The sequence below is a fragment of the Hippoglossus stenolepis genome, chromosome 5, assembly GCF_022539355.2.
Source record: "Hippoglossus stenolepis isolate QCI-W04-F060 chromosome 5, HSTE1.2, whole genome shotgun sequence".
Lineage (NCBI taxonomy): Eukaryota > Metazoa > Chordata > Actinopteri > Pleuronectiformes > Pleuronectidae > Hippoglossus > Hippoglossus stenolepis.
The window spans coordinates 15,828,711-15,855,204 of NC_061487.1; the positions used below are offsets into that span (position 1 = coordinate 15,828,711).

Here is a 26,494-nt window from a genome sequence, read left to right on the forward strand (position 1 = left end):
ACACACACACACACACACACACACACACACACACACACACACATGTATTTCCAGTTATATTGAAAAACTGTGTGAGGCCATGCATGGTCCTTGGTTGTGTTGTACATATTCTGTAGTAAGTTCACTGCCTTGCAACGTCCAATAATAATGTAACAATATCAACTGTCTAATAAAGTAAGGAAAATTTCTTTAAAAGTAAAGTAAAACTAAATGATGACAGTGAAGAAAATGTTAGCTTTTTTACTAAAGATTTTATTCCAAATCCTTATGTTTCATGAACAAAATATTCCCACTTTCAGACATGCACAAAATTATTCAGTGGCTGTGTGTGGGAACACAAATGTTCAATTCATTTGCTCCAGACTTTATCCTTAGTTTTTCCTGCCAGCCCCCTATAGTAAAATGTCCCAGTAGCTCCTTGTGAGAATACAGCGGGAAAATGTCGCAGTGAAAGGGTGAACATGTTAACGATGTTTCTTAAATGTCCGGACAATTCACATTGAGCGAGTGGGCACGTTGATGACGTTTCTAACATGTGCGGGACATTTTCCAGCTGTTATGAACGGGTCTGACCCAGATAATCTCCTGCTGCTTTCTTCATATGTGAAAGGCAAAGGCCAGTGGAAGTCAAGACCCAATTTTTTCAGGCATTTTCTGGAGCTCTTGTGTGAAAACCGCTTATTTCTGAGTTGTGAAGCTGTTTAAGGATGAGAAACTTTGAGGGCTTTGGCTGAAGGTACACATTACGTGATTATGATTCATTTTGACTTTTATCTGTGATGCACATCAAATGTTATGACCACACACAAATGTTAATTTGTAAATTCAAGTGGCCGTATGCATGTTCTGTTCTCTGCAGCTTTTAATGGTTTTTCACATAATTCATAATAAATTAATCGTTTGTCTCTTTTGTCTCTTGTGTTCAGATGCGAAGGAGAGGACGACCAGAAGTTTCTCAGTCGACGGGGTCTCCAACTACACCTCCCTCCTCCTCAGTAAAGAAGACAACACGCTGTACGTCGGCGCTCGGGAGATCCTCTTCTCTCTCAACCTCTCTGATATCAGCGCAGTCAAGCTACAAAGAAACGTAAGAGCCGTTCTGCAGGCGCCTGTAAACTGCACCACCATATACAGTATGATATACTCCATTAATATGAATGGACTTATAATAAGGTCCCAGAGGTGCAATGTGGATATATGGTTATAAATTTGATATGATACAAAAATTGCAGTGTGAATATTAAACACACCTGACTGTATTAAGTCTGAAGTGTTTCTGTCCTCCAGCTGACGTGGATAACTCCGGAGAAGAAGAGAGAAGAATGCGGTTTTAAAGGCAAAGACCTGCAAGTGAGTGAAGTGCTTTTAAATCACAAGTGGCTGATCTCACTATTTACGTGACTGCAGGTTTGTTTTGTTAGTTAAGTTGACCATTGTTAAATGGCACTTTGGAAAAAAATAAAAATCCAGGTCCGAACTCTGGAAATTTCCTGTCGAGTTGTAACTTTCCACTCGGCAACATTGGGTTTTTCCCTCTGTCCAAACAAACTTTTCCTCTATTACACTCTTTCTTTCCGTCAGCCTGCTCCACCAGCACATTTATATGTAAACACACAGACCAAGGGCCTTGTGACATTATCCCCACGACACTGGGAGGGAGCAGATTATCAGAAGCAGCAGAATACAATTTGAATATTGAAAATTGCTTCAAAATGATGGCACAAAAATGCAGAAATTTGATTTTCAGTATAATACAATTTGCAGTGCCACGCGCTCTAGATTGACAATTTGATGTTTTTGTAAACTACTTCACTGTGGGGAAGTTTGTAGACCTTTTATTTTTTTCTTTGCATTTTTAACTTCACTTTATAATAAGCTTCTGTAAACTATTTATTTGGCATAGAAAAATTTAAAATAATATTATACAGTGTAAGGGGAGGCGGAAAACCCATTGCACTTATTTTGAATTACGTATGAGAGTCAACAAATGAACACCAACATATATAGCCTAATAAAAAATATTTTAAAACACACACAAAACAGCAACACTACTATTAACACAAAAGTAAAAGATGTATTTGCATTGAGAAAGAAAAAACAACACGTAAAGAATAAAAACCTGACACTTAAACACTCTTTTTGAAAATAAATCAGCATATTGTTTGGTGAAAGTTGATCAAATCCGAAAACAATCTACCTCATTTATCTTTATAAATACAGCCTAAATCCTTGTATGTCATGTTTATGTGTTTTTAAGCTTTGTTTAATGAAACTTTTTTCTGTTTCTAACTCAGACGGATTGTTTCAACTACATCAAGATTTTACTCCGTATGAACAGCACTCATCTGTACGTGTGTGGGACCTACGCCTTCAGCCCCATCTGTGCTTACATAGTAAGTGTTTATCTGAAACTGTCAGATGTGTTGCTGTGCGCAGCTTGATCATGTGCATCACTTGCTCTCGGAGGATCTACCAACTTGTATTATTCAAAAGTTAATTTCCTCTGTTGGAAGACTTTTTATTTATTAGATCCCGGAGATAGAGCCTCTAGCATCTGACTCATGCTGCTTCCTGCCTCTCAGCTCACTTAGCAGTCTGGCTCAGCCCCTGTCCAGCTACAATAAAATGTGCATTATTTTATTACATCCTGTGCCGGAGGGAAATGGATCAAAATATTTGCTGCTTGTAATCAGATTAAATCGGAATCAATCCAATTTACAAATTCTTTCCTCTAAATCCTTAAAAGCCTTTTATATCAGTTCATAACAGGGACGACCTGTGTGTCAACTCCAGCCAAAGACTGACTGACCATGGTTTTTTACTGAGGGACAGATCAGTCACTGTCACAGCAGGTTACAGTTCTATGCATTTCTACTAACCTGATGTGTTTTTTCTCCAGAATGCGGCCGACTTCTCCCTCGTCAAGTCTGACAGCGGTGAGATCGTTGCAGAGGACGGACGAAGCCGCTGCCCGTTCAACCCTGAATACAAGTCCACGGCCATCATGGCGGGTGGGTCTAAGTGTGGCCGCCAGTGCTCAGTAAATCAAGCTGTGTTTAAATGTTGTGATTAGTAAAATCCACTGTGGGGATTTGGGGAAGTTACCAGATACAGGTGGTTGATATCAAGACAAATTGGGGCACGACCTCTGGATTTCATTACTGTGTGTGACGCAGGAGCTCGTTCCCTCATGGTAAACACTGTGATTACACTGGTCTTCCTCACTGTGTTGCAGATGGGGAGCTGTATGCTGGGACAGTCAGTAGTTTCCAAGGAAATGAACCCATCATTTACAAGAGTCTGAGCCAAGGAACAGCACTAAAAACAGAAAACTCCCTCAACTGGCTTCAAGGTACGACACTGTGGCTGGATTACAATGATTTCCATGATAACTTCATATAGTAAAAGCTTTATATACAAGAATATCTAATTCCTTATGAGATACCTGATATTCTCAAACTATGCTTGACTAGTGCAGTGCTAAACAAGCTAGAGCTACTTCACAATTATCCCTTGTCATTAGTGAGTTCTCCACTTCTACAATATACAGTCACTTTTTATTTTTTGTGTGCAGAGCTTTTTATAAACAGTCAATGGTGCAGAGTGAAGTTAGAAAACTTTATGTTCATCCTACCTGGTTTATCCCCCTGAAAATTGTTATAGATTTTATATATTTTCAGACCCAAGCTCACAAGTTTTCAAAATAAAAGCTCTCGCACTGCCCTTCCTTTTTTTTACAAAAAACATACGTGTGAAGCCGATAAGATGAACGGTTCACGAGGTATGTTCTCTTCATACAGACAGACGTAGGTGGAATAAGCAAGTAGATTAGAGATGTATAGTTCCTGCTGGTGATGGATATTCTGCTCATTGTGATGATGTCAGAGGGAGCAGGGACGTATATCCCTGGATGCTATGGTTGCACATACTGTATAGTTGACCGTATTGTTCGTGCTGCTTCTCTTTCAGACCCGGCCTTTGTTGGCTCTGCCTTCATACAGGAGAGCCTGCCCGAGGGCAACCCGGTGGGCGACGATGACAAGATTTACTTCTTCTTCAGTGAAGCAGGAAAAGAGTTTGATTTCTTTGACAACACCATTGTGTCACGCATTGCTCGCGTGTGTAAGGTGAGTGATGCTTGAAAGCAGATGGTTCATCTAAAGCTGCCTTTTTACCCTCCAATCTCTATAGGAATCAGAAGGGGGTTGTGCGTGTTTTGTTTTGTTTGTGTTTGTGTTAAGTGCACGCTTCAATTCAGTCGTTTCTGCTTCTTCTGAAAGCTTCTCACAGATTATATATATATATATATAAAATGTATAAATATATACAGTAGGAGCATCACTGCTCTGTCTGCCCAGTGACGCAGGATCTTTCACTCCAGAGAAACATTCATCGTGCATGTTTCCCTCTGTTTGACTCTTTCTCTCCAGATCCTCTCCTCCCTTTATTCTTATCGTGTTTCACAAAATATTTATGTTCAGACACGACTTCGGTAGCCAACTCACGCAGAGTGGCTCATGACTCGCACAAGATCCATGCGCAGGAACAAGATTATCACCTGCTGAAATACCTGAGGCCTTTTAAACCAGACTGCAGACCTCACACAGTCTGAGTCTGTATCAGGCCGCCACTCGTCTCTGTGGAGACAATTTATCACTGCACGGGGAGGAAGTTTGACATTCACCTCAGAGGAAACATGACGAGTTAGAGCGCCTTTTCAGAGTGGTCTTGTGACGCCATCTCATGTTCGTGAACGCTGATCACAACTTTTGAGGCACCTACAGAAAGTGTTGTTCCTATTTTAATGTAAACTGTCTCGTGGTGTGTGTCCTGACAGTCATCCTGCTGCAGTCATAAAGGCAAGACGCCACCTAGAGTGTTTCTATAGCCGACATCAAATTTAAAAATGAGTATGGCACTCAGTAGACTCCATACCTCTTATGAAAACACATTTAAATTCACTGGATCCTGATAACATTCATAAATCAGTCCCCTAAACATGGCAGATTTCATGTCATCATGATCCATGAATCATTCTCTGGGAAATCAACGAAAATGTTTAAAAAATGTTTTTAAAACAATCTTAAAGAAAGGGAAAAATCATTCCAATTAATAGAGTTAAATAAAAACCGACTCATGTGGCATTTTGTTCAGGGGGTTTTGTCTCATATGGTTCAAATATGTGCTGAATATAAGCATCCTTCCCCAAATTGCCCATATGGGATTGAGTAATAACGTGTCATTTTTTTCAGAGTTGGCTTCCCAAACGAAACAAAATCCAACAGAAAATGTAAAACAGAAAAAAGCTTTAAAATGAGATTAATTCTTTGAAGATAGATGATGTCAAATGAATTCCTCTCCCTGTGTCTCATAATCATCTGTTTGACTTATTACGTTGGCCACAGTCCCGCTCTTTGTTTATTCCAGTGTTTATTACACAGGTTCTACTTCATTGAGCTTCGCTATGGAAGGATAAACAACGTTAAGCTTTAAAAAAAAAAAAGCATGTGCTCATTTACAGGACTGTTCGACTTCCCAGAAAAGAAGCCATTACTGGCAGCCATTTTCATAGGATTTTTTCTAACAGCCTTTTGAACAATAAGGGATTATTGAATGGGACGCATTGGCTTCAAATATTTATACGTCGGTTTAAACACAAAGTGGCTTTAAACTATAAAACAAGGTTCAGCGAGGAGAAGCTGAATAAACTGTATGTAGTTTATTAGCTGGATTACCACAATACGTTTTAGCTCCAGAAGCTCAGTATTGCGCATGTGTGTCATCTCCTCTGATTAATGTAAAACCGGAGTGGACTCATTTGAAGTTTCGTCTTAATGGGTTTTATGTATCATTTAGTTTTTCTCTTTGGTCGTCTGCTCTGCACATCTTTAAAACTGCTTATTCGTTCCAACAGCCAACTTTCCTCTCGTTAGATATTTGCCTATGAGAACATTAAGAATTGAAACCATGAACTGAGGTATCAGATCGTCTCCATTTAGTCCCTGAAGATTGTTTCACACTCAAACATGACGTATTGTAAATCACGTCCACGCTGAGGTTTGAAGATGGTTTCTGGACAAATTAGTCTACATGTCAAAGAAGTCCCGTGTCCGCTCGCATCACGTTGAAGGCTCGTGCCAGAGGCGCTGAATCGCAGCAGTAGTGTCAGGGAGGGAGAATCGTCAGGGAGTAGTGTGTCTCCTTTTTTTAACTTTTAAAATCATTCATCAACGCCCTGAGTTATTTTTTTTCTAAGTCAGTTGTGATGCTGTATAATGTTCTCATGACATCTGCTGCCTCAGTGTGGATTGATGATTGATTGGAAGAGTTTTTTATTTAATCAATTCAAGCAGTTTCAGCCTCATGAAGAAGGCAATTTGAATGACCGAATTATTTCCCTAATATAATACAACATACTATATGTACTGCATGTTGTGGTATGTAATGTACCACATGGTGCACTTTATATAACCCTGCCACATTACCAAACAATAACAAGTAAACAAAACATGAAAGAACAACAAAATACTACAATAATATTAAAAATCAAAGACAGCAGATAAAATAATTCAACACAATTTAAAAGTATTTGCATAAGAGAAGGATGAAAGAAACACAGGTAATAGCTAACATTACGTAAAAGCTATTTGGTAAAAGTAAGTTTTGAGAGATGATAAACAGTTCATAAAACAAGGGAAATATATTGACAACATATATTTTATATATTTGAAAAGCTTTGTGATGAATAGAAAACATTTTAAAAAGAGATTTAAAACACACTGAGGATATTGTCTGTCTGATTTCAGTTTTCTCTAACAGCAAAGGTCCGGTCACCCACAGTGACTATGATCAGGGAATAACCAGCAGAGCTCCATTCACACATCTAAGCGTTCTTGCTCTCTCTGCTGGCGACATGTTGAAAGGCTTCAAACCAACAGTATATTGTTTGTGTTGCAGGGCGACACTGGAGGGGAGAGAGTTCTGCAGAAGAAATGGACGACTTTCCTCAAGGCTCAGCTCCTCTGTTCTCTGCCCGATGATGGATTCCCCTTCAACATAATCCAGGACATGTTTGTGTTGACGCCGAGCCCAGATGACTGGAAGAACACTGTGTTTTATGGAGTCTTCACATCTCAGTGGTGAGGACCAGTGTTTTAAACAACTGTAGCCATAGCTCCAGATATATAGACTTGAGAAGGAACACAAACTGTCTGAGGTTATGTCACAAAAATGTTTGAAAAGAAAAACAAAGTGCAGGCAGGGCCGTGGTTACTAAAAGAAAAAAATAAGTAGAGTTTAAACTGTTCAATAGTAAATATTTTAGACATTTTAAGGACGATTCAGTTTTTCCACCACCACCACAATTACATATTTGTTATGTTTTTAACATTTGGACCATCATGTAGGGAGATAATATTTGTTGGAACTAATCAGTTAAATCAATAAACAAATTCTGATGGTTTATTTATATAATATTAATGTATAAATTATCATTACAATAATTTCTTTGATAAATAAATTGAGACCATTTATTTAATACATGACTTTTTTTAAATAAATACATTTTTATCATTTATACAATTTATTTAACATATAATTTGTGATAATTTAACGATTTTATTTAATAAATTAATTGTGACAATTTAACTTTAGTTTGAGAGAAGAGATGACACTTTGTATGAGATTTTGTTCTATTTACTTTCCCTCTGCAGTCCTGGACCAGTCAAACACGACCGCTGTTTTTGTATCAGATAAGTCAGAAGTCAGTATAAATATAGTCTGAGGCTTCCAATATCTAATATCCGTCTACAGGGTTACAGACAGCTTCCTTCAAGGTTACACCTGTGAAATGATCAGTGAGTCAGCCTCTTGTCTGTCTCCTCAGGTACAAAGGGGCCTCAGGAAGCTCTGCAGTCTGCTCCTTCACCATGGAGCAGGTGGAAAAAGCGTTCGACGGACGATACCGAGAGGTCAACAGAGAGACCCAGCAGTGGTACACATACAACCACCCGGTCCCAGACCCTCGGCCTGGAGCGGTGAGTATCTGCTTGCTGCCCTCTGCTGGAGAACCTGTAGGCACACACATGCCAGGATTCATGTAGAGGGGTTAAATAGGTGCCTTTCTGCTCATCAGTCACATCCTCAATTTTGACTATCAAAGGTTGAGCAGATTTCTGACGAGCTGGCGTCGATCCCCTCCTCTCGTCCCTCCTGATATTTATCAAACTTTTGTTGCTTTCATTTCCTGTCAGGGTTATCACACTTTTTTTTTAAAAAAGAGGTGAAACCAAAATACAGCTGCCTTTGGTGTCAATATCCAGTAAAATGTGAAAATATGACGTGTTGTGTTTTCCCTCTGCAGTGTATCACCAACGCTGCCAGAGAGCAGGGCATCTCCTCCTCGCTGCACATGCCGGACAAGGTGCTCAATTTCGTCAAAGACCACTTCCTGATGGACAGCGTGATCCGCAGCCAGCCTCTCCTGCTCAAACGTAACGTCCGCTACACGCAGATCGCTGTCCATCGAGTCCTGGTGGCGCACAAGGCCTATAACGTGCTCTTCATTGGCACAGGTACAAGACTCCACGCACACTCATCCTGTGTTTCCCGTAGCGTTCACAAAAACATTCAGTCTCATTTCAAGGCGTTCCGTGTCTTTTCTAGATGATGGACGGCTCCATAAAGCCATTAACGTCAACAACAAGATGCACATCATCGAGGAGATGGTGCTCTTCCGTGATTCCCAACCGGTGCAGCACATTGAGCTGGATACTGACAAGGTAGAGCGCTGAGAGAGAAAACCAGGCCCGGGTTGATTTACGCAGCCTTCCCACACTGTGAGCTAATAACGAGCTCTGTAAACGCATCCACGGGCAGTTTAGAGATTCCATGAGCCATGAAGTGTTGCCGCTTCAAGCAGAGCTCGTGTTCAGTGAGCTAATTACATGCGTCTTTCTCTCAGGGGAAACACTTTGGGGATTTAACAGCTGGGATTGTGACACTTTTCCGAATGCTGTTGTGTCTTTGTTTAGATGTGCACTTCGGGGCAGAGAAATTAATTTTAGAATGATTTATAAAAAAAAGCTCAGTGCATTGTATTTAGATCTTGGTCAGACAAGGAAGATGCTGGATGAAAATAGTTACCCAGTAACTGTATTTCCTGTCCCCGTCTCTCTTCCACAGGGTCAGCTCTACGTTTCCTCTTTCTCTGAGCTGGTGGAGGTCCCAGTCGCCAACTGCACTAATTACCAGAGCTGCGGAGAGTGCATCCTCTCCAGGGATCCTTACTGCGCCTGGAACGGGAGGCTGTGTCTGGATGTCAGGCAGGCGTCAGCACGAAGGTATGTACAATAATCTGCACACGGAGCTTTAAGGGAGACGTTTGTATGATATGTGATAAGAGGCTGCATTTGCCTACACGTTCTGATTAAATGTGTGTGTTTCAGTGTCTGGCAGCAGGATGTGGATGAGGCCGACACGTCAGCTATTTGCAACAAGGCGGTGCCAAGCCCACGTTCTGCAAAACTTCCACCTACACGTAAGTGGACTCCTCTTCTCTGTCAGATATTAGATAGAGTGCAGCATTGTGCACAGGGTGTTTCCATTCTATGTACTTCAATTTCATCATGTCAAACTATCATTATCGTGAATTCAGCCGCAGAACAGGCAGCGCATCTTATTTCATCTCATATCTCATAGATCTGTGTCTCTCCTCTGCCTTTCCACAGGAACGCCTTCGTGCCAGGTGATCATTATCCCAGCCAACACATTCAAAGTACTGCCTTGCAAACTGCGCTCCAATCTGGCTGAGCGGAGGTGGGAGTTCAGCGAGAGTGCAGGTCACTTCCATTACCCCAGCCCAGACGGAGGCCTGGTGGTGGTAGCTCAAGCTGACAGGCAGGAAACCTACGAGTGCTGGTCGGTGGAGGAAAGCTTCAGGCAGCTGCTGGCGAACTACTGTGTGAGGGGCGAGGCCAAGCAAGAGAGCACCACCCTGAACGGCCGATTGCACACGCCGCAGATCTCCCAGGAGGAGTTCATCATCCTGCCGGGGAAGGCCCGCTTGCCGCAGATGAACACCAAGACCTACTGGAACGAGCTGATCGTGGTGTGTGCCCTCCTGGTGTTTTCCCTGGTCGTCTTCTTATTGTTTGTGGTCTACAGGAACCGCAACCACATGAAGTCCATGCTCAAGGAGGGAGAGTGCCCCAACATGCAGCAGAAGAAGCCCAGGATAGTGGTGAAACCGGCCGAGAACTTGCCGCTCAACGGCAACACGGTCACGGCGTCGGTGTCAGACCACAAGGGCTACCAGACCCTTAATGACAACTACATTTGCAGCACTCCGCCGCACGAGTGCTCATCGCCCGACAACAGCAAGGGCTTCTCCGAGTCGGAGAAGAAGCTCCTGAACTTGAAAGAGAGCCACGTAGAGATTTCTCCCGCATGCCCGCGACCTCGAGTCCGACTTGGCTCTGAGATTAAAGACTCTATAGTGTGAGGCTACAGCTTCGTGTTCATGTGGAGAGACTCATTTTAAACTGAAAGGAGAGAGTGCACTTGCTGAGAAAGACAAAACCCTACAAGAGGGGAAACAGACTCTTCATGGAGAACACATTTCATTACACCGATTTTGCACTTTGTCTTTTTTTTTTTTTGTTCTGTCCCTGTGGCCCATGTACATTTCATTGTATTTTTCGTCTCACATGCATTTTCTAGTGCATTCATAAGCGCACTGGAGAAGTTCCAGTTTGCCTTCAGACTTTTGATGCTTTCACATACGGCTCACGGGAATGTACCGGGCGTAGCTGGAGCGTCACAACCACGATTCAGAGACTGAACTTCTTAGCATTGCCCCTCCAGTCCGTCCATGTAATCTAGAGGTGATGCTTCGAAAGGCGGAGTGATGTTCAGACGTGTTCCCACTAACAGCTGATACAGTGTTTTCTGTTTTTGATTTTCATTCTGTCATCTGGTTAGAGCCGACCCCCTGCTGAGGCTATGCACTATGTTCTGTACGGTAGCAAGTCAAACACCAGAATACACACTAACAAGTCAGTGACAGGCAAGAAAGAAACATAGGTGCCCTGTGAAAAAGTCTCCATTAGCCCGTGTGTGTTCACCATAGACTGTATATAAAGCTGGACGACATGTCTACACTTCCTCCCGTTGTGCAAAAGCTAAAATATCCTGCACATAGCTACCGCCATCTTGCATTTTGACATAATTTGGAGCCAGAGTCTTTGCAGTAGTGATCGTGGTGTGAAGCCACATTATCGAGGTCCCTGCCGATAAATGCACTTGAAGTAATTAGGACCAAACTTACCGGAAAAACATGAGCACTTGAACAAACATCAGTGTGATGAGAACTACCTAAAATGACATCAACCATCTTTGAGAAGAAAAATATTTTATCTGTATTTTGACTTTTCAGTGGCTTTTTTAATCAACATGGATGAGGCCCATTTGTCAACCTATACTGCAGCCAGCCACCAGGGGGCTGTCATGTCATCCATCTTTATATACAGTCTGTGGTCTGAACCATACACTGTACATAAAGATGAACGACACGTCTCCACTTCCTCCCACCATCCAGAAAGGAAGCCAAAAAATCCCAGATATGAAAGAGGCCGTCTTGATTATTTGGAGCTAGAGTCTGCACAGTAGCAGAGTCCCGAACACGCGCTCGACCAATTATGAATCATTATTCATAATTACCCCATTTTATAGCGTCAAATAACATAAAACCTAACTTACTGGTAACATTAGCACTTGAACAAAGAGGAGGATGGTTTACGACCTATACTGCAACCTGCCACCAGGGGACAGATCAAGAGGATGTGGCTTCACTTTTGGGAAGCAGTCATGTTGTCCATTTTTATATAAAGTCTACGTTTCAGACACGTATATTCATTGTTTTGTCTGAAATATAACAACAGAAAAAAAAGAAGAGTTGTCCTGAGAATTCAAGAAGGTTGATCAAAATGAGACCAATAGATTTAAAGTGAAAGAATCACCTCAGTGGAAATGTAGAAACCCTCATCATCCCAATCATCACACACCATCAAATTATCCTTATGTACTTTTTAAAGTATTGGTATTACTAGTGGGTACAAATATCCCTCGGTGGAAAACTGACTGCCAACAGGGTTTTCTTTTACCAAACGTGATAAAGGGAAAACAAAACGCTCATTCCAGGTATTATCATGTTCTTCATGAGATAGGCCGTCTATGCAAAGCAAATAATGTGAAGTGGGGTAAACACCGAAAGAAAACCTCACCTCCAGACTGAGTAAGCACAAAAGGTGTTGGCACTGTTAACGTCTGTTGGATCTGTGGCACTGCAAACACACCCCGACACGCACTCACACTCATTACACTGACTGTAAGTATGCAAGAGCTTTTAGCCTTTTTTGGTGCATTTCAGGAAGAAGATAATGAAACTTAGAAAGGCTGGCATCACACACAAAAAAGATACGAGACAAGGCTCCGGCACAGGAATGTAAATCTGTGACTGTTGATGATTATAAATATTTATTATGACTATATGAAGCCAAATGTTTCATTTACAGAGAGATATTTATTCATCACAGTCGGTGTCTTAAATATCTGTCACTGTTCTCCAAGATATTATTGAATATTTAAATACTACACATATACATAATCTGAGTTAGATAACACACATCTGTATAGCCTCAACTTTGATATACATATTAACTTGCCTGAGTGTTGATGAATGGAGGGGAAAGCCCTCTGCCTCTGCTTGCTTCAATGGTTTTAAAGGCAACCATAAAAGCAATAACCTTCATTCACATCGAGTAACAAACATAAGGATTGTGTATTTTAATATTCCATCTCCATATTCACAAACAACGATTTCTCAAACCATGTAACCCACCAAAATTATGGGTCGGATCTGACAGCATTTTCGTCAAACCATATTAAAGTCTTACTTGAGTTTGGCTCTGGGATTGTAACAACAATTTAAATTTCACTAAAAACACAGCATACAGCTCGACTCAGAATGCATAGGATTTGCACATGATGTTGAAAAAGCCTTAGTACAATGCAGGTTATTATGGGTTCGATAACAAATCTGCCTTTGGGGAAAACGGATAATGCCTTCTGAAACCATAATCAAGAGACGTGCCTCTTGGTGTAATAATCTAAGCAGGTAGTAGAGCTGTAGGTGTGAGAGGATGGGCCATGCTCAGAAACATGAATATGTGTAATTTGATACTGTCAACATTGTACATTATTGTACAGTATGAGGTGTTTATTTATTTTTTTTAAATTGTGGCTTCAACCTTAGTCAGGGACTAAAATTCATTCTTAAATTGTAGCACATAAAGAACCACTGGCTGATTTGAAATACTGAATCATAGATAGTATTATGTTGCGTTTGTCTATAAGCAATCGTGCTGTATGAAAGATTGATGCTCTGACTGTTATTGAAAAACACAAAACAAACGGCAGCTTTGGGTGAAGCAGCTGTCATCAGAACTATATGGTAAAGTTGCAATGTGAAATATGTGCAGGTACCGAACACACACCACAGTGAAAGTATCCTCGTCTCTCTCCCTCTTACTGAACCACTACAGTCAGGCCTTCTGTTCGGGGCAGCAGCGTCGCTGCAACTCTGGTCAACATGTATTGTAAAAAAAAAAAAGTACAAGTGAAAAAAATAAGTTTTTATGTAAAACAATTTTGTAAATTCAGCTGCCAATGTAAAAAAATGTATTGTGAATTGTATTTTTTTTGTACGATACATCACTACTGTTTTTCTTTCTGTTTTCTTTTTGTATTGTATATAAAAAGCACTTTATTTTAATTTTTCAAATAAAGATCAAATGATAATTTTTTTATTTGAGCGGCTCATGATTTTATTTACGAAAAACGTTTCTCATTAACATACCTTTTGCATATTTAGTCAAAGTTTAGTGTTGTTTCTCTCGAATCCCCAGTGTAAACATACAAGTACACACATAAGCAATCCACATATAAGTAACACACTGAACATGTATGTAACACACTCAACATACAGTACATGTAAGTACCACAGTCAACATAAAAAGTGACACACTCAACATATAAGTACACAACTTATGAATACTCATGTGGCATGTAAGTACACAACATAGTATCAGTCAGGATATGAGTATCGAAAGCCAGACTAGTGCTGAAATAGATTGAGCAGTGTAAAATACTTCATGGAAAACAACGTTCAGCCACAGGATGAGTGTATTAGCAGTTAAATAGCTGCAGATGTTGTAAGATTACAGCATTTACACTAAAAACAACAGCAGGTGAAATGACTATACAAAGTGACTGTTCTGGTGGAGATCAGTTTGTAGAAGGGGGGGTGGTGGGTTGGTTAGTGATTTACCTGGGGTGGGGGCAAGGGGCTGTGGTGGTGTTGGGTTCATTTATCAATATCAATGATTTATGAATATAAACGCTGCTTGTCCACAAATATCTGAAGGGTTTTAATACATTTTCTCTGTTATTTATTATTTAATCTCTAAGGGTGGAGTCAGACTCACTCTCCAAATCCAGAGGAACAAAGAGGCGTGTCTGATGAAACTCACACCTACAAAACAAACAGAGGAGAGCACCTGAGGTGTTTCTACTGCAGCTCCATGCATTTATTATCACCATGATATACATCGATCTATAGCAACAGGAGCTGCTTCGCTGGGTCCATTGATAAAAACCCGCCCACACCGACACCTGGACCAATGGGCGGATCTTAAACTCACACTTGTGTTCGGGCAGAGGACCTGAGTCCGTCCACAGGAGGAGCTGCGTTAGGTTTGAAACTTTTCACAGCTCTTGCGTGTTTTGAACCGGTGGACATGGACAGACCCAGTCTCCGGAGGCTGTTTTCCGCCTGCGATGTGAACAAGACCGGCAAGATCGAGCTCGGGGACTTCGCGGTGGTTTGCCGGGAGCTCAACGTGCCCGAAGCCGAGATCAAGACTCTGTTCGACCGGTTCGACGCGGACGAGGACGGATACATCGACTACAGCAAGTTCTCCTCCAGGTTCCAGGAGGTGTCCGAGGCGCTGGACGGGGCCTCCTGCAGCGGCGGGGCCGGGTCGAGCCTCAGCCCGGGGTGTTCGTGGGAAGAGTTCGTGGGTCGGGTGGACTCGGAGAACCTCCTGTCTGAAAGGTGCGATCACATCCGGCTGTCCGGTCCGTGTTCAGGCAGCACACTGATCTCAAGTTCCTGTTCGAATCCTGACTCGTCTCATGAGCTGTAATTCATTCATCTAATTACCATCATCTCATTTACACTATACAATACGATACAACGCAATACAATATGATACGATACGATACAATACAATATATTACGATAAAAAACGTTACAATACTTTATTGAATGATACAAAAAATACAAAATGATACAATATGGTATTAATAAATACAATATGATTCAAAATGTTACAATACAATATTAATCAATACAAATCAATACAATAAGATAAGATACAATATCATGCAATAAAATACAATACAATAAGAGACAATGTTATGATACGATATGACGCAATACGATATTATACGATACAATTTGATATGATACAATAAAGACGACGCAACTTTTACTAATCTCTTTACTAAACTCTTTACTAACCATTTAGTTAAAAAAAAAAAAAAATGATTCAAACATGCATGTATTCCTCCTGATAATAAATTATATCTATCAGATACTAAATCACACATTCAAAGGTATTGCAGTGACACACTTCACCAATTCTCTAAGGTACGCAGATCTACATAAAACATATGGAGTGTAGTACAAGGTAACTGCAATAACTCCTTCTCTACATAAAGATTATTATGGGAATTTTCTGTAGAATGTGTTTAAAAGAGGTGTTGATTTATTTGAATGGTAATTTTTGGAGGCTGTAATTTTGGTCCCATACTGTTTTTCCCATCCAGTATGAATTAAGACTGATACAATATTAGGAGCACCTCTCTGTGTAACCTAGTAGCACCACAAATGAAAAGCTAACATAACCATAACAAAATAAATCATGTTAAACAGACTTAATAAAAACTGAACATTATAATCCTGATGAAGTGAGCATTTATTGCTGCACTGTTGTTTTATACAGCCATTAGCTTCGTTTTGTTGTACCTAATACATTGGCAAATAAAGTGTTGGAATGTGGGTTAATCATTTGGCTGAAACTTGGATAATATGCAGTTCAACAAACCACTGGTATATGTATCCATCAGTGTGTCTTACATGTTAAAGCTATTTTCTCACTGTTAAAGGAGACAGAGATGAGCCACCGGCTGAATGACGCAGGCACGTCAGACGACTTGTTCCGTCTTTTAATTAATAATAATAATGTGTCACACTTGGGTGGGGGAAAAAAAGTAAACAAGAAGTGCTATTGCTTTTCCTTTAGTCGTCGCATGGTAAACCGCTGCCGTTAAGCCATCTCCAGTTTGTGGATCTTGGCTGATGGCTGTTGATCTTTTTACAAGTTTTGCAGCTGCTGTTTGTTTTCCTGTCTAGGTGCAGCCATCTTTATGACGCACTGTGGATGCATCGCTCCAGCCCTAAGTCGTCACTGACAGTCATTCAATGTTTCTTATTTATAGATCTCTTGACAACCGTTCACCCGAAACACTTCACAGTCGACGCTGCACTTCCTTGAGTCCACAGTAACTCACCGGAAAAGTTAAAAGTCCATTGGATGAGCAGCTTAACAGTGCATTTCCATGCTACCATGTTCAGGGACACCAATTACCCACTCTCTATTTGTTATATTTTTATTGTCGTGGGGGGGGGGTGTTTGAGTCCACAAAACACTTCTGGAGTCACAGGGGTAAACAGTGCTGCAGCCAAATCCAATACAATTGAAGTAAACGGGACTCCTTCTTCAGACGTGAAAAACAAGTTAGAAAAAACATAACATGCCTCCAAACTGCTCCTGTGGTGTCATCCAAGTGTCTGGAAGGCCCGACATTCATATTCGACTCAAAACGGCATCATTTACACCGTGTTTTTAGCCTAAATGTCCTCTGATACCCTGCTCGGAGGCTCTGTCATGTTCTCACGGGCACACTGGAAAACTGTACACACTCTCGCCCAAGGGCTAGCGTGTTTGCATCGCTATGTCCGCTAGCATCGTTACTTCCAGTAGTGGACTTTTAGGCTTAAAACTTGGTGTAAATGACCCTGTTTTTTTTCTGTTGTTGTATTGCGTCTGAAGAAGAGGACGCCTTGGCTGCAACACTGTTTACCCGATTTGCCAGAGTTAGAGTGAAATGCTCTGGTGTTTCATGAAAGAAACTGAATAGTGATATATTTGGCTCCCTGACATCGAACAGACCTTTGGGCAGTGGGTCCAGGGAGGCGGAGTTTGGGGCGTAGCTGAGTGTGATGACTGTATAGTTGTGACATCACAAAGTAGTGGGAGTCCTGTCCTCTTGTTTTAAGAAGTGAGCAGTTGTTTAAGGCTTTATTTCTCTGTGGGTTGAATGTTATGATATCTTCACAGTATTATTACACCACCAAGACCTGCTCTATTGAAAAAAAATGGAATTCTCACTTTCTACAACATGTGACCTTTGACCTTTTTTAAAAGGCTTAAGCTACTTTCACATTGCTCATTATCGGTTATGGTGAAAAGTGTTTCAAACATACTGACTGAGCGTACAGATTGATAGTAGGGGAGTTAGTATTTGATTTGAACAGAAACTCCGATTTTGGGTGGAGTTTGATTCAGAGAAAATTGCACTGACCTCTATCACTGGAAGTAACTATTTGCTCTTCTCGTGTAGTCTCAGGGAGCAGCTGGCTGATCTTTACCAGGCCATTCATTCCTGTGCAAACACGGCCCTGCTTCAGGAGTACGAAAAAACCGTCCACGCTCTGATCACCCAAAGTCTGGACAACAGACAGGAGTGTGAACTGCTGGAGACCAGTTTGAAGCGGTAAGAAAAAGAAAAACTTGTTCTCCTCAAGTTTTTGTTTTTTTTTTACATTTCACAACATCTGAACTGAAATGAATGAACAATAAGTCGCATCACATATGTTTCCATAAAGAAGGACACTAGTCTTATGTGGCTATAATACTATATGTGTGTGAGCATGAGAGGTGACTTAAGTAATGGTATTTAATGTCCGATTTCTCTGCGTCCTGGTTAACCCTCCATTATTTTACAAAGATACCCAACCTAAACTATGGTCTCCCATAATTTAACATAAAGTCTGACCAGTGAGCTGTCCTTTTTTTATTTGGTTTTATTTCTCTGTTCTCGTGTTGTTTTTATTTGTTTTATTTGTTCTTTAAAATAAGAAAATTCTGTATATACATGGTCGAGAAAAAAGTAATGCCATTGAAAAGTGAGGTCTCAGCTTTGCAAAAGGTATTAATTAAAAATTAATCAATTTACTAGGTTTGATACATTTTTGGCCACTAGGGGTGAGAAAAACCTCAAACAACTTGTCGAATTGATGATGATAATGACATTATCTCCTTTTGCTCTGTTTTGGTTTCCACCTCTTTTAAGCACAGTAGAAATTTAAAATAAAATATTTATAACAGAATATTGTATTATCATGTATTTTTCATTTTTTCATTTATTTTATTGTCATGACTTTTCTGCACTAGCTTTTCTGGCTCAACAACCTGGACAGTAAATGTCACACGCTGTATTGAGAAAAGGATTTGATCATTTCCTTTTAAATCTGTGAAGTGAGACATGTACCTCCTTAAATTACGTGTTGAATTTCAGTCCTTCACATGGGAAGACATTGTGTCTCTAAGCAGGGTTTGTTCAGTGCCTGAGCTCCGTCTGTGCTTCAGTGACTACACGGCACGAGAAAGAGAACATTCCTTGTTCAAGGAAGTAGGAAAACAAAAGAATGTGCTGCCCGGCCTGTTCTGTTAATCCCTTTGCAGACTATATATTTAGTCTACCTAAGTTTCCAAGTCAGTTGACATCAACATATCTTTGAAAACGTAAATTAAAAAAAACATAAAAGGGATCACCTTATAAAAGTTTGGTGCTTCTCTGGAATCTGCCTTTTAAAATCCCCACCCCCCCCTCGACTCTTTGGTTCGTGTACTGTCTGACGAGAGCAGAGAGTCACAACTGCAGCACGTTCGAAGTCAAATCAGTCAGGTACAACTGTCACTGGACTAGCAGGTGAATGGATTCTTCTTTTCTTTTACCTGCTGTATTAATATCTGGGACGTTGCCGGAGAATCTGCTTTGATTCAGGAGTTGCGAGGCTGCCGGCACAAACTTGAACATGTACCTTTCCTCTTCAAACAGAGCTGAGGAGATGAACAGCAGTCAGCTGGAGGAACTGGAGGACGACATCCAGCTACAGCTTGTCAGAACGGAGGAGAGGGTGAGAGAAGAGGTGAGACCTGCAGGATGTATTATGGACTTTTTGTTTACTAAAAACATCCCAATTAAATCTAACAACCTATATGAATTGGCTGTGTTATACGCTGCAGCATCAGTAAACAGTGCCGTGAGAAACTAAAATAAGCATTGCCCCACATTCCTGTTGGCTCCTGTGAGCTACCTGCATATTTGCGGAGCAGCAGCTCCACAGCAGGTTCCACGTCTCCTCACAAAGAGCCACTGTACAGTCAGATGAAAGCCGCTCTTCACGGCCCTGAGCTGGCCTCTTACCTTCTTCGGTTTCATGTCGGCAGGAGCGCAAGAAAATGGAAAGAGTCATGGCTACCATGCAGAGGAAGTATAAGAATGAGGTCGCAGACCTGCACGCAACCGTGGACGGTCTGTTAAAGGTAAGTTACACCGCACATCTTTGTATTTACACACAGATTGTATAAAGCTGGAATATGTTTTCTTGCATTACAAATAGAGAAGAAAGACACTAAAGCTGAAAGACAAAGATAAAAGGGATGATGCAGAGGAGAAGGAATGAGTGAGAGAAAGATGAACATGAAAACCTGTGTCGGACATGGGTTTTGGGGGTTGTTGTGTTGTATAGTGTTGTGTTTGCTGTCAGAGATGTATTTGTATTCACAGTACAACACAAAGCTGAAAGTGATGTTCAGTGTGAGGACAAATGTGTCTCTGGTGGTCACCTCTGAATGTGGCTGATTAGATAGTTCTCTGCACTAAAAGGATTTCAGGTCTGATCTGATCACTAACGCAGACCTCTGCTGTAACTACAGGTGCTTGTAGTTAGAAAATCCTGATGAGCACAATACGATGTGTTTGCTCTCAGATGTACATTTATCTCACCTCATTAGTTTCATGGATTTTTTATGTTGGTCCACTAGTGGAGCTGTTCAGGTTTGCAACCTGTCGCTGTGTCTGTAGTGTCGGCTTTTCTGTCACAGGGTTAGGGACCAAGCAGAAATATACCAACACTGAGTGAGCTGATGGTGCAACCGCCACACACAGCGTTCGAGTAAATTACACTAATGCACACTTTTCAAATGTGACTTACAACTGAAGTATTGATACTTAATCTGCTTAATAATATAAAGTGTCGGAGATCAGGCAAAGACGTTACACACACACAAATCATCTGCTCACTGAAGCGTTGGCTCTGACCACCTGGGAAATCCACCCTGGGACTCTGATTGAATATTAGGCCCAGAACACACTCATGATTAATTCATGGACTAAGTAGAATGTCTCTTTTCTACTGTTGATCGAGCACTAGTAGATTTGGACACATGCTAAATAAAATTCTCCCGTGCACTTTAGACCATGCACTTCGATTCAGGTCTATACACTGAATATCATTTATTGTTTGATTATTGTATTTGAGTTAGAAGAGACTGCAGGGATGTCACAGTCTTTTCTGAGGTCATTTAGAGACAGGGTCATCAGAGACCACTGACAAATGTCTTTATTTATTTCAATTAAAATGTAAAACGCTTCACTCATTTACAAATTTACAATTCTTTAAAAAGCTAAATTAAAGGGATTCTCAAATGTTAACAGTACTTATTAAGATTTCTTAATGAACTCTCAAACACTGCTATCAGCAAACATCTATGTAGTATGAGTGGGGGTATAATCGACGTGCCTGTATGGAACTGCAGGTCTGTTGGATCTGTGACTCCAGTCATCAGCACCTGAAGTGTTTTAACAAAATACTTTATTAAATGTCTTTTGTCCAGCGCCAGGAGGACTCTGACTTCAACCAGTCAAGGGACGAGGTGGTGAAGCTGAACAGAGAAATGAGTAACCTCTCACAGGTCAGTCAGGTTGGAAGTGATTGTTCGGCTGAATGAATCAGATGCGTGTTTTATAAGACTGCCCCAGTAAATCTTTAAATCTGCGCACAGGAAAACGAGCAGCTGCGGACGTCTCTGCTCCAAGCCCAGACCAACATCGCCGTGCTGCACTCGGAGCTGGACAAGCTGAAGAACATGTACGCAGATCAGAAAGATCAATACGATAGGTGAGGCACCGTGTTAAAATCAAGCATGAACACAAAATGTGACGCAGCATCTTCTATAATCTGCGTGTATTTATTCACAGAGAAAAAGAGGATTTGAAGATGATGGTCATGGAATACCAGTCGTACTCCAGTCAGATTCAGATCCTCCAGTAAGTCTGACTTTGAAGACCTTTGCGAGTGTAACAGATGCAGTCTCACAATGTCTGCATCGTGGTTTATTTGATGGAAAGTGCAGGATCTGGAATGTCTGTGGAGGCGATCTCTGTTTATTCAGACAAAAGAGCTGAAGAACAAAATCCTCTGGTCAATTTTGAACATTTTATGGAGCCTCTACACAAATTAAACAACACAATTAAGTCAGCAGCATATTACACTATAGCTTAAAACTAGGGCGTAATCTTCCAAACATAATAACAGAGAGGAAATTTGAAAGACCAAAATGTTACATAGGAGTACAGCAATAAAAGGGGGAGAGGTGAAGTGGGCAACCTTATAAAGAGGGGTCCCCCAAATGTGGACGTAGGGAAACACAACTTTAACAAATGTACCACATATTGACAATGGAGGCCTATACATGCCAGGTAATAACCATATACACAGATTTTGTGTTATTATAAATATTATAAATTGCATATTGGACTATTTTCCACATTACTGCTGTATAATTGTAAATATAGAAGTATTTTTACAAATGTGTTTTTTAAAGTGTCAACTTTTTCAGAAACTAATTAGTAGTTATCAATAATTACTTCTGCTTTGACAGTTTGGTTCATCAAAATTAGAGAAACACATGTTTAAACTGCCCTCTAGTGGTGTCAAGTCAGACAGAAAAGAAAATACAATAACATTCAAAAATTTAGAAAACTTCATCAGCAACATGTCTCTTCAGAAAGAATGTCCCAGTTACAACCAACATTTATTTTAGTTTTATTTTATTTAGTCATAAACACCTGTGATAAATGGTTTGTAATCGATGATAATGTATTTGTAAACAGGTTAGTGTTTATAAATTCATATCTGTATAATAAGTATAATAAATTATTACAGTTGTAATAATCATACATAAAAATATAAAAATAAATACATCTGAAATAGAATGCAATAGTATAAAATATAAACAAATAAAAAAACTACAAACAAAAAATTATAATTGTTAAAAATAGCTTTATACTGTGTCTCTGTACAACTACATCATAGCGTCTTAAAAATACAGTATTAAATGTTTATATAATGTATATAAGTATAAATTGGTAGGTGAAAAGAAATATTCCCATAACAGAGCCTATTTATTTTTTTAATTTTGGAAACCAAGGATATAACCTATGACCAGTAAAAAAGTATTGAGTTGACAGTGCAGGTTATATTGAGTACTTGATGTGTATTAAAACATTGAAGGTATAAATCTGACTTCTGAATTACTTGAAGTGTAAATGTTCCTCTGCATTGGCAAACAGTTCAGCTCTTGAACAACTGGTTTAACACACACTTGCTGTGTGAAAGCAAATGTTTGTCCATGTAACTGACTCTTTCTCGTATTGCCTCAAACACATTAGAGAAATGAACAAAAACCTGTACGACAGTAATGATGGGCTTCGATCCTCGTTGGCCAGTGAAGTGGTCGCAGCTAAAAGGAGGGTGAGTGTCGTGTGCAGATGTAGCTCCACATCAGATAGAAGCCGACAGTAAATTGTTTTCAGTAGTTGGAGTGTGAAAGTTTCCTCTCTGACATTTTTTATCTGCTCTACAGCTGTCTCCCCGAAACGAAATCCCAGCCCGAAAGATGAAACCGCTCCGACAGAGCACACTCAGGCACAGCAGGTATGTCAAGTTTTTTTTATTTTTTTTTCGTTTTTACACACCTCGGAATCTGCAGATTGATCTCAGTGAATTAAATTGTCCCAGCTGAAGCCAGTGTGTGTGTGTGTGTGTGTGTGTGTGTGTGTTGCTGCAGTTCGCAGCCAGATCCCAGTAAAACGATTTACTCTCATGTGGCCTCCTGGGCTGATAAGTACCTGGACAGCGGAGTCTCGCTGCCGATGGACACGGCCGAGAGCTCCGGCAGTGATTATGACAGCGACGAGAGCCGGGGCTCGGTGGAAACGGTGCATCACAGTTACTCATGTGTTCCGTCTGACGTGGAGGTCAGAACGCACATCAGCAGGTCACATAATATAAGTAATATGCTGGTGAGCTTATAATCAGTATTGTCTTCATGTGTCACAGATCTCAGCAGTCAAATCTGACGCTGCAATGTCAGTGACTCCCAGCAGGGCGAGCTCCATCGCGTCGTCACTACGAAGACGCTTGTCTGCGTTTTCCACGAAGGTAAAATGATTTAACTTTTTTTAATGTCTAAGATCTTTCCGTTTTAGTATTGATTTAGTTATTTGTACTCAATAGTCAATCGTTTTAACACAACCCCTTTGTCCTGATTTGAAATGTAAGCAGCGTAAGTCCAGTGAATAATGTCAACTAGTACAAAGATAAGTAGTAAACTGCAAGAAAACATTAATGTTACCAAAACAATACTGTAACCAGAATGATGAGGAAAAAGACAGAGTGGTTGGTGAGGGGTTCATCCTACAGTGAGATATTCTTCATGTGATGGAGGAGCAGCTCAGTCTCCAGAATCTAAACTGGTTTGGGATGAACTGGACGCAAAGTGAAAGCAAAACAAATGAAAAGATTGTAGGTTTCCTTTTCATTGTAGAAAGAATGTCATGAGTGTGTGTGTGACCGCTGGATGAAAACGGATACAAAAATTCAGATTCAAATTCAGGAGATTTAGGGTTCTGTGATTCCTTTTTGTTAAATCTTGTTTTTACTGCAGGATTTCAATCTGTTACAACTAGAAACATGTGTTCTAAAACTGACTGGTAGTAAGTAAAACTATCTGCACATCTGTACAATTACTTGACTCCATTCTAGTGTGAAGCAGCTTCTAACTACTGTTTAATGCTGTAAAACACACATTTACAGTTAGTCTTACTGGTTTTTACGTAAAGTGCATGAGTAACTATTTCAGTGTTACCTCATTGTTCATGTACCAGCTTTGTATGGGGCTTTCAAATGCACCTCATGGTCTTCATCAGTGGATCCGCAGTTGTCATCATGTGACCTAGCACCAGAAAAGCCACAGCTTTTGATCAATCAAATCAAGAACTGTATTTGTTAGATTAAGTATAAGATTAAATTCAGCTAAATTAATACATACTGTTTTTAAAGCAATAATAAACATGGATTTTAAGACTTTCCACATAAATCTGTGTAATTTGTGTCACTTCTGTTCTTTCCCTCAGCCATTAGAAGCCAACATAGAAGAAACTGAGGCGCCCACTCCGATGTACCGTCTGGTTTTAGCCGGAGATGCCGGAGCAGGAAAGTCCAGCTTCATGCTGAGACTGACGCTCAACGAGTTCAGAGGAGACATGCAGACGACGCTGGGTGGGTGCACAGAGAACACATTCAATAAACCTCTGACACATTCTTGATTTCAGACGTTGAACTCTGCTTTTTGCATCATAGGAGTTGATTTCCAGATAAAGAGGATGTTAGTGGACGGAGAGAAGACGAGTCTGCAGATCTGGGACACAGCTGGGCAGGAGAGGTACTGCACCGACTCTCGTGGCATTCCTCTATAGGAAGTAGCAGCGAGAGTTAAAACCAGTCAACAAATAACTTGACTAAAAATAGGTTTGTATTTCTTCTCACGTTAGGTTCCGCAGTATCGCCAGATCTTATTTCCGTAAAGCTCACGGCGTCCTGCTGCTCTATGATGTGACTTCAGAAAGCAGCTTCCTTAACATCCGAGCGTGGGTGGATGAGATTCAGGTACGGGTGGCAATGCTGACTGACACACAGATGAATGAACGACACAGACAAGCAGGAAAATATTTTTTACGGAGTTCTTTGTTTTTTAAATACAGGATTTGACGGAGGAGAAAATCCCCATGTGTGTTATTGGAAACAAGGTGGACCTCCGAGAGCAGCTCGCTGAGGGGAAATGTGTGAGCAGTTTACATGGAGAGAAGTTGGCCAAGGTGAGAAACTTTTGTTCCGTGTAATGAATAAAAAAAATTGTTTACATAGACGCCCTGCCCTCCCAGGTGTATAAATAAACCGACTTCACTCAGGTATGTTGATGCTTTGCTCGCAGGCATATGGCGCCTTGTTCTGCGAAACCAGCGCCAAAGAGGGAACCAATGTCGTCGAGGCGGTGCTTCATCTCGCGAGGTAGGAGGCCGGAGACAGTGAGTTAGAGTTGACTCTTTTTAACTTCACAAACCCTGACATCTCTTTGCACCTTTGTTCTTTATTTTCACAGAGAAGTCAAGAAAAATTTCAAACTGAGACGCGAGTCGGGTTCACAGGTCAAACTGAGTCAATCCAACCCGAAGAAGACTCTGAACAACTGCTGTGGACTGTAGATGTTTCATATTGGAATATACCACGGAGCAAGTTTTTAATTTTTGTTAATGTTTTAACCTTAAAAATATTTCAAACTCAAGTCTTAGATTTATTTTCATTAATTCAAATTCACTAATCGGGATGAAGGTTTCTGCACATGTACAGATAAACGCACGTATGGTAATCATGCTTCTTTGTGTCTCCGATTTTTTACTTATTTGTTTGTGATTTTAAGATCTTATAAATAAGGAATATCAATGGCTCAGTTTAGATTCAACCTAAATAATTTGAATGGTTTAGCCGACAGAAACAATCTAGAAAGACTCTGAAGTTCATGCACTTTTTTCCCCTTTGAGATCAAACTTATTTCACAGAGTTGAACGGTTCTTGAAAGATGAAGGGAAAGACCAAACACGTTTTTTTAAACAGTTTTTATTTTAAGTACCAGTATAAGTGATATAACAGTGCAACGTTACTGATTGAAGGATATTTTCACAGATTTGTGCTGTTGAAAGTGTTATTTGTTTACTAAAATTAATTTTTGTGGTTTGGTTACAGACTTTACAAAAGTTCCACTGATTCAATTTTTTATTTGAGTATCTGTGATACAAGAACATGTTCCAGGACCCATTTTTATGATGGTTGATTGAATGCGAT

At 40.4% G+C, this 26,494-nt stretch overlaps 2 protein-coding genes across 2 annotated transcripts in view; both read left to right on the forward strand.

Annotated features, from left to right (window-relative positions):
• sema4ba (sema domain, immunoglobulin domain (Ig), transmembrane domain (TM) and short cytoplasmic domain, (semaphorin) 4Ba) overlaps nt 1-11,928 on the forward strand; it is a 42,897-nt gene extending 30,969 nt beyond the window's left edge. The window contains exons 3-15 of the mRNA XM_035157972.2: nt 927-1,087; nt 1,288-1,350; nt 2,295-2,393; nt 2,900-3,011; nt 3,236-3,352; nt 3,970-4,127; nt 6,958-7,139; nt 7,886-8,036; nt 8,363-8,573; nt 8,665-8,780; nt 9,184-9,341; nt 9,447-9,538; nt 9,729-11,928. Coding sequence (XP_035013863.1) covers nt 927-1,087; nt 1,288-1,350; nt 2,295-2,393; nt 2,900-3,011; nt 3,236-3,352; nt 3,970-4,127; nt 6,958-7,139; nt 7,886-8,036; nt 8,363-8,573; nt 8,665-8,780; nt 9,184-9,341; nt 9,447-9,538; nt 9,729-10,501 — 2,393 coding nt within the window. The 3' untranslated portion in view covers nt 10,502-11,928. The remainder of the gene's footprint in view (nt 1-926; nt 1,088-1,287; nt 1,351-2,294; nt 2,394-2,899; nt 3,012-3,235; nt 3,353-3,969; nt 4,128-6,957; nt 7,140-7,885; nt 8,037-8,362; nt 8,574-8,664; nt 8,781-9,183; nt 9,342-9,446; nt 9,539-9,728) is intronic.
• A 2,658-nt stretch (nt 11,929-14,586) lies between these two features.
• On the forward strand, nt 14,587-26,026 carry zgc:162879 (ras and EF-hand domain-containing protein). The gene is made up of 17 exons (XM_047340073.1): nt 14,587-15,172; nt 17,806-17,958; nt 19,306-19,396; nt 19,698-19,793; nt 21,147-21,224; nt 21,315-21,430; nt 21,511-21,579; nt 22,984-23,065; nt 23,178-23,248; nt 23,382-23,571; nt 23,654-23,755; nt 24,730-24,874; nt 24,956-25,037; nt 25,147-25,261; nt 25,357-25,470; nt 25,587-25,663; nt 25,755-26,026. Exons 1-17 carry the CDS (start codon nt 14,856-14,858, stop codon nt 25,855-25,857), a joined length of 2,001 nt encoding a protein of 666 aa, XP_047196029.1. The 5' UTR covers nt 14,587-14,855; the 3' UTR covers nt 25,858-26,026.
• The last annotated feature ends 468 nt before the right edge of the window (nt 26,027-26,494 follow it).

Excerpts from the sequence above, each read along its gene's own strand:
- zgc:162879 (XM_047340073.1), top strand. The coding sequence starts at position 14,856 with ATGGACAGACCCAGTCTCCGGAGGCTGTTTTCCGCCTGCGATGTGAAC. Across the intron at positions 19,794-21,146 it reads CCGTGGACGGTCTGTTAAAG|CGCCAGGAGGACTCTGACTT; the intron begins GTAAGTTACACC and ends TCTTTTGTCCAG. Across the intron at positions 21,225-21,314 it reads AAATGAGTAACCTCTCACAG|GAAAACGAGCAGCTGCGGAC; the intron begins GTCAGTCAGGTT and ends ATCTGCGCACAG.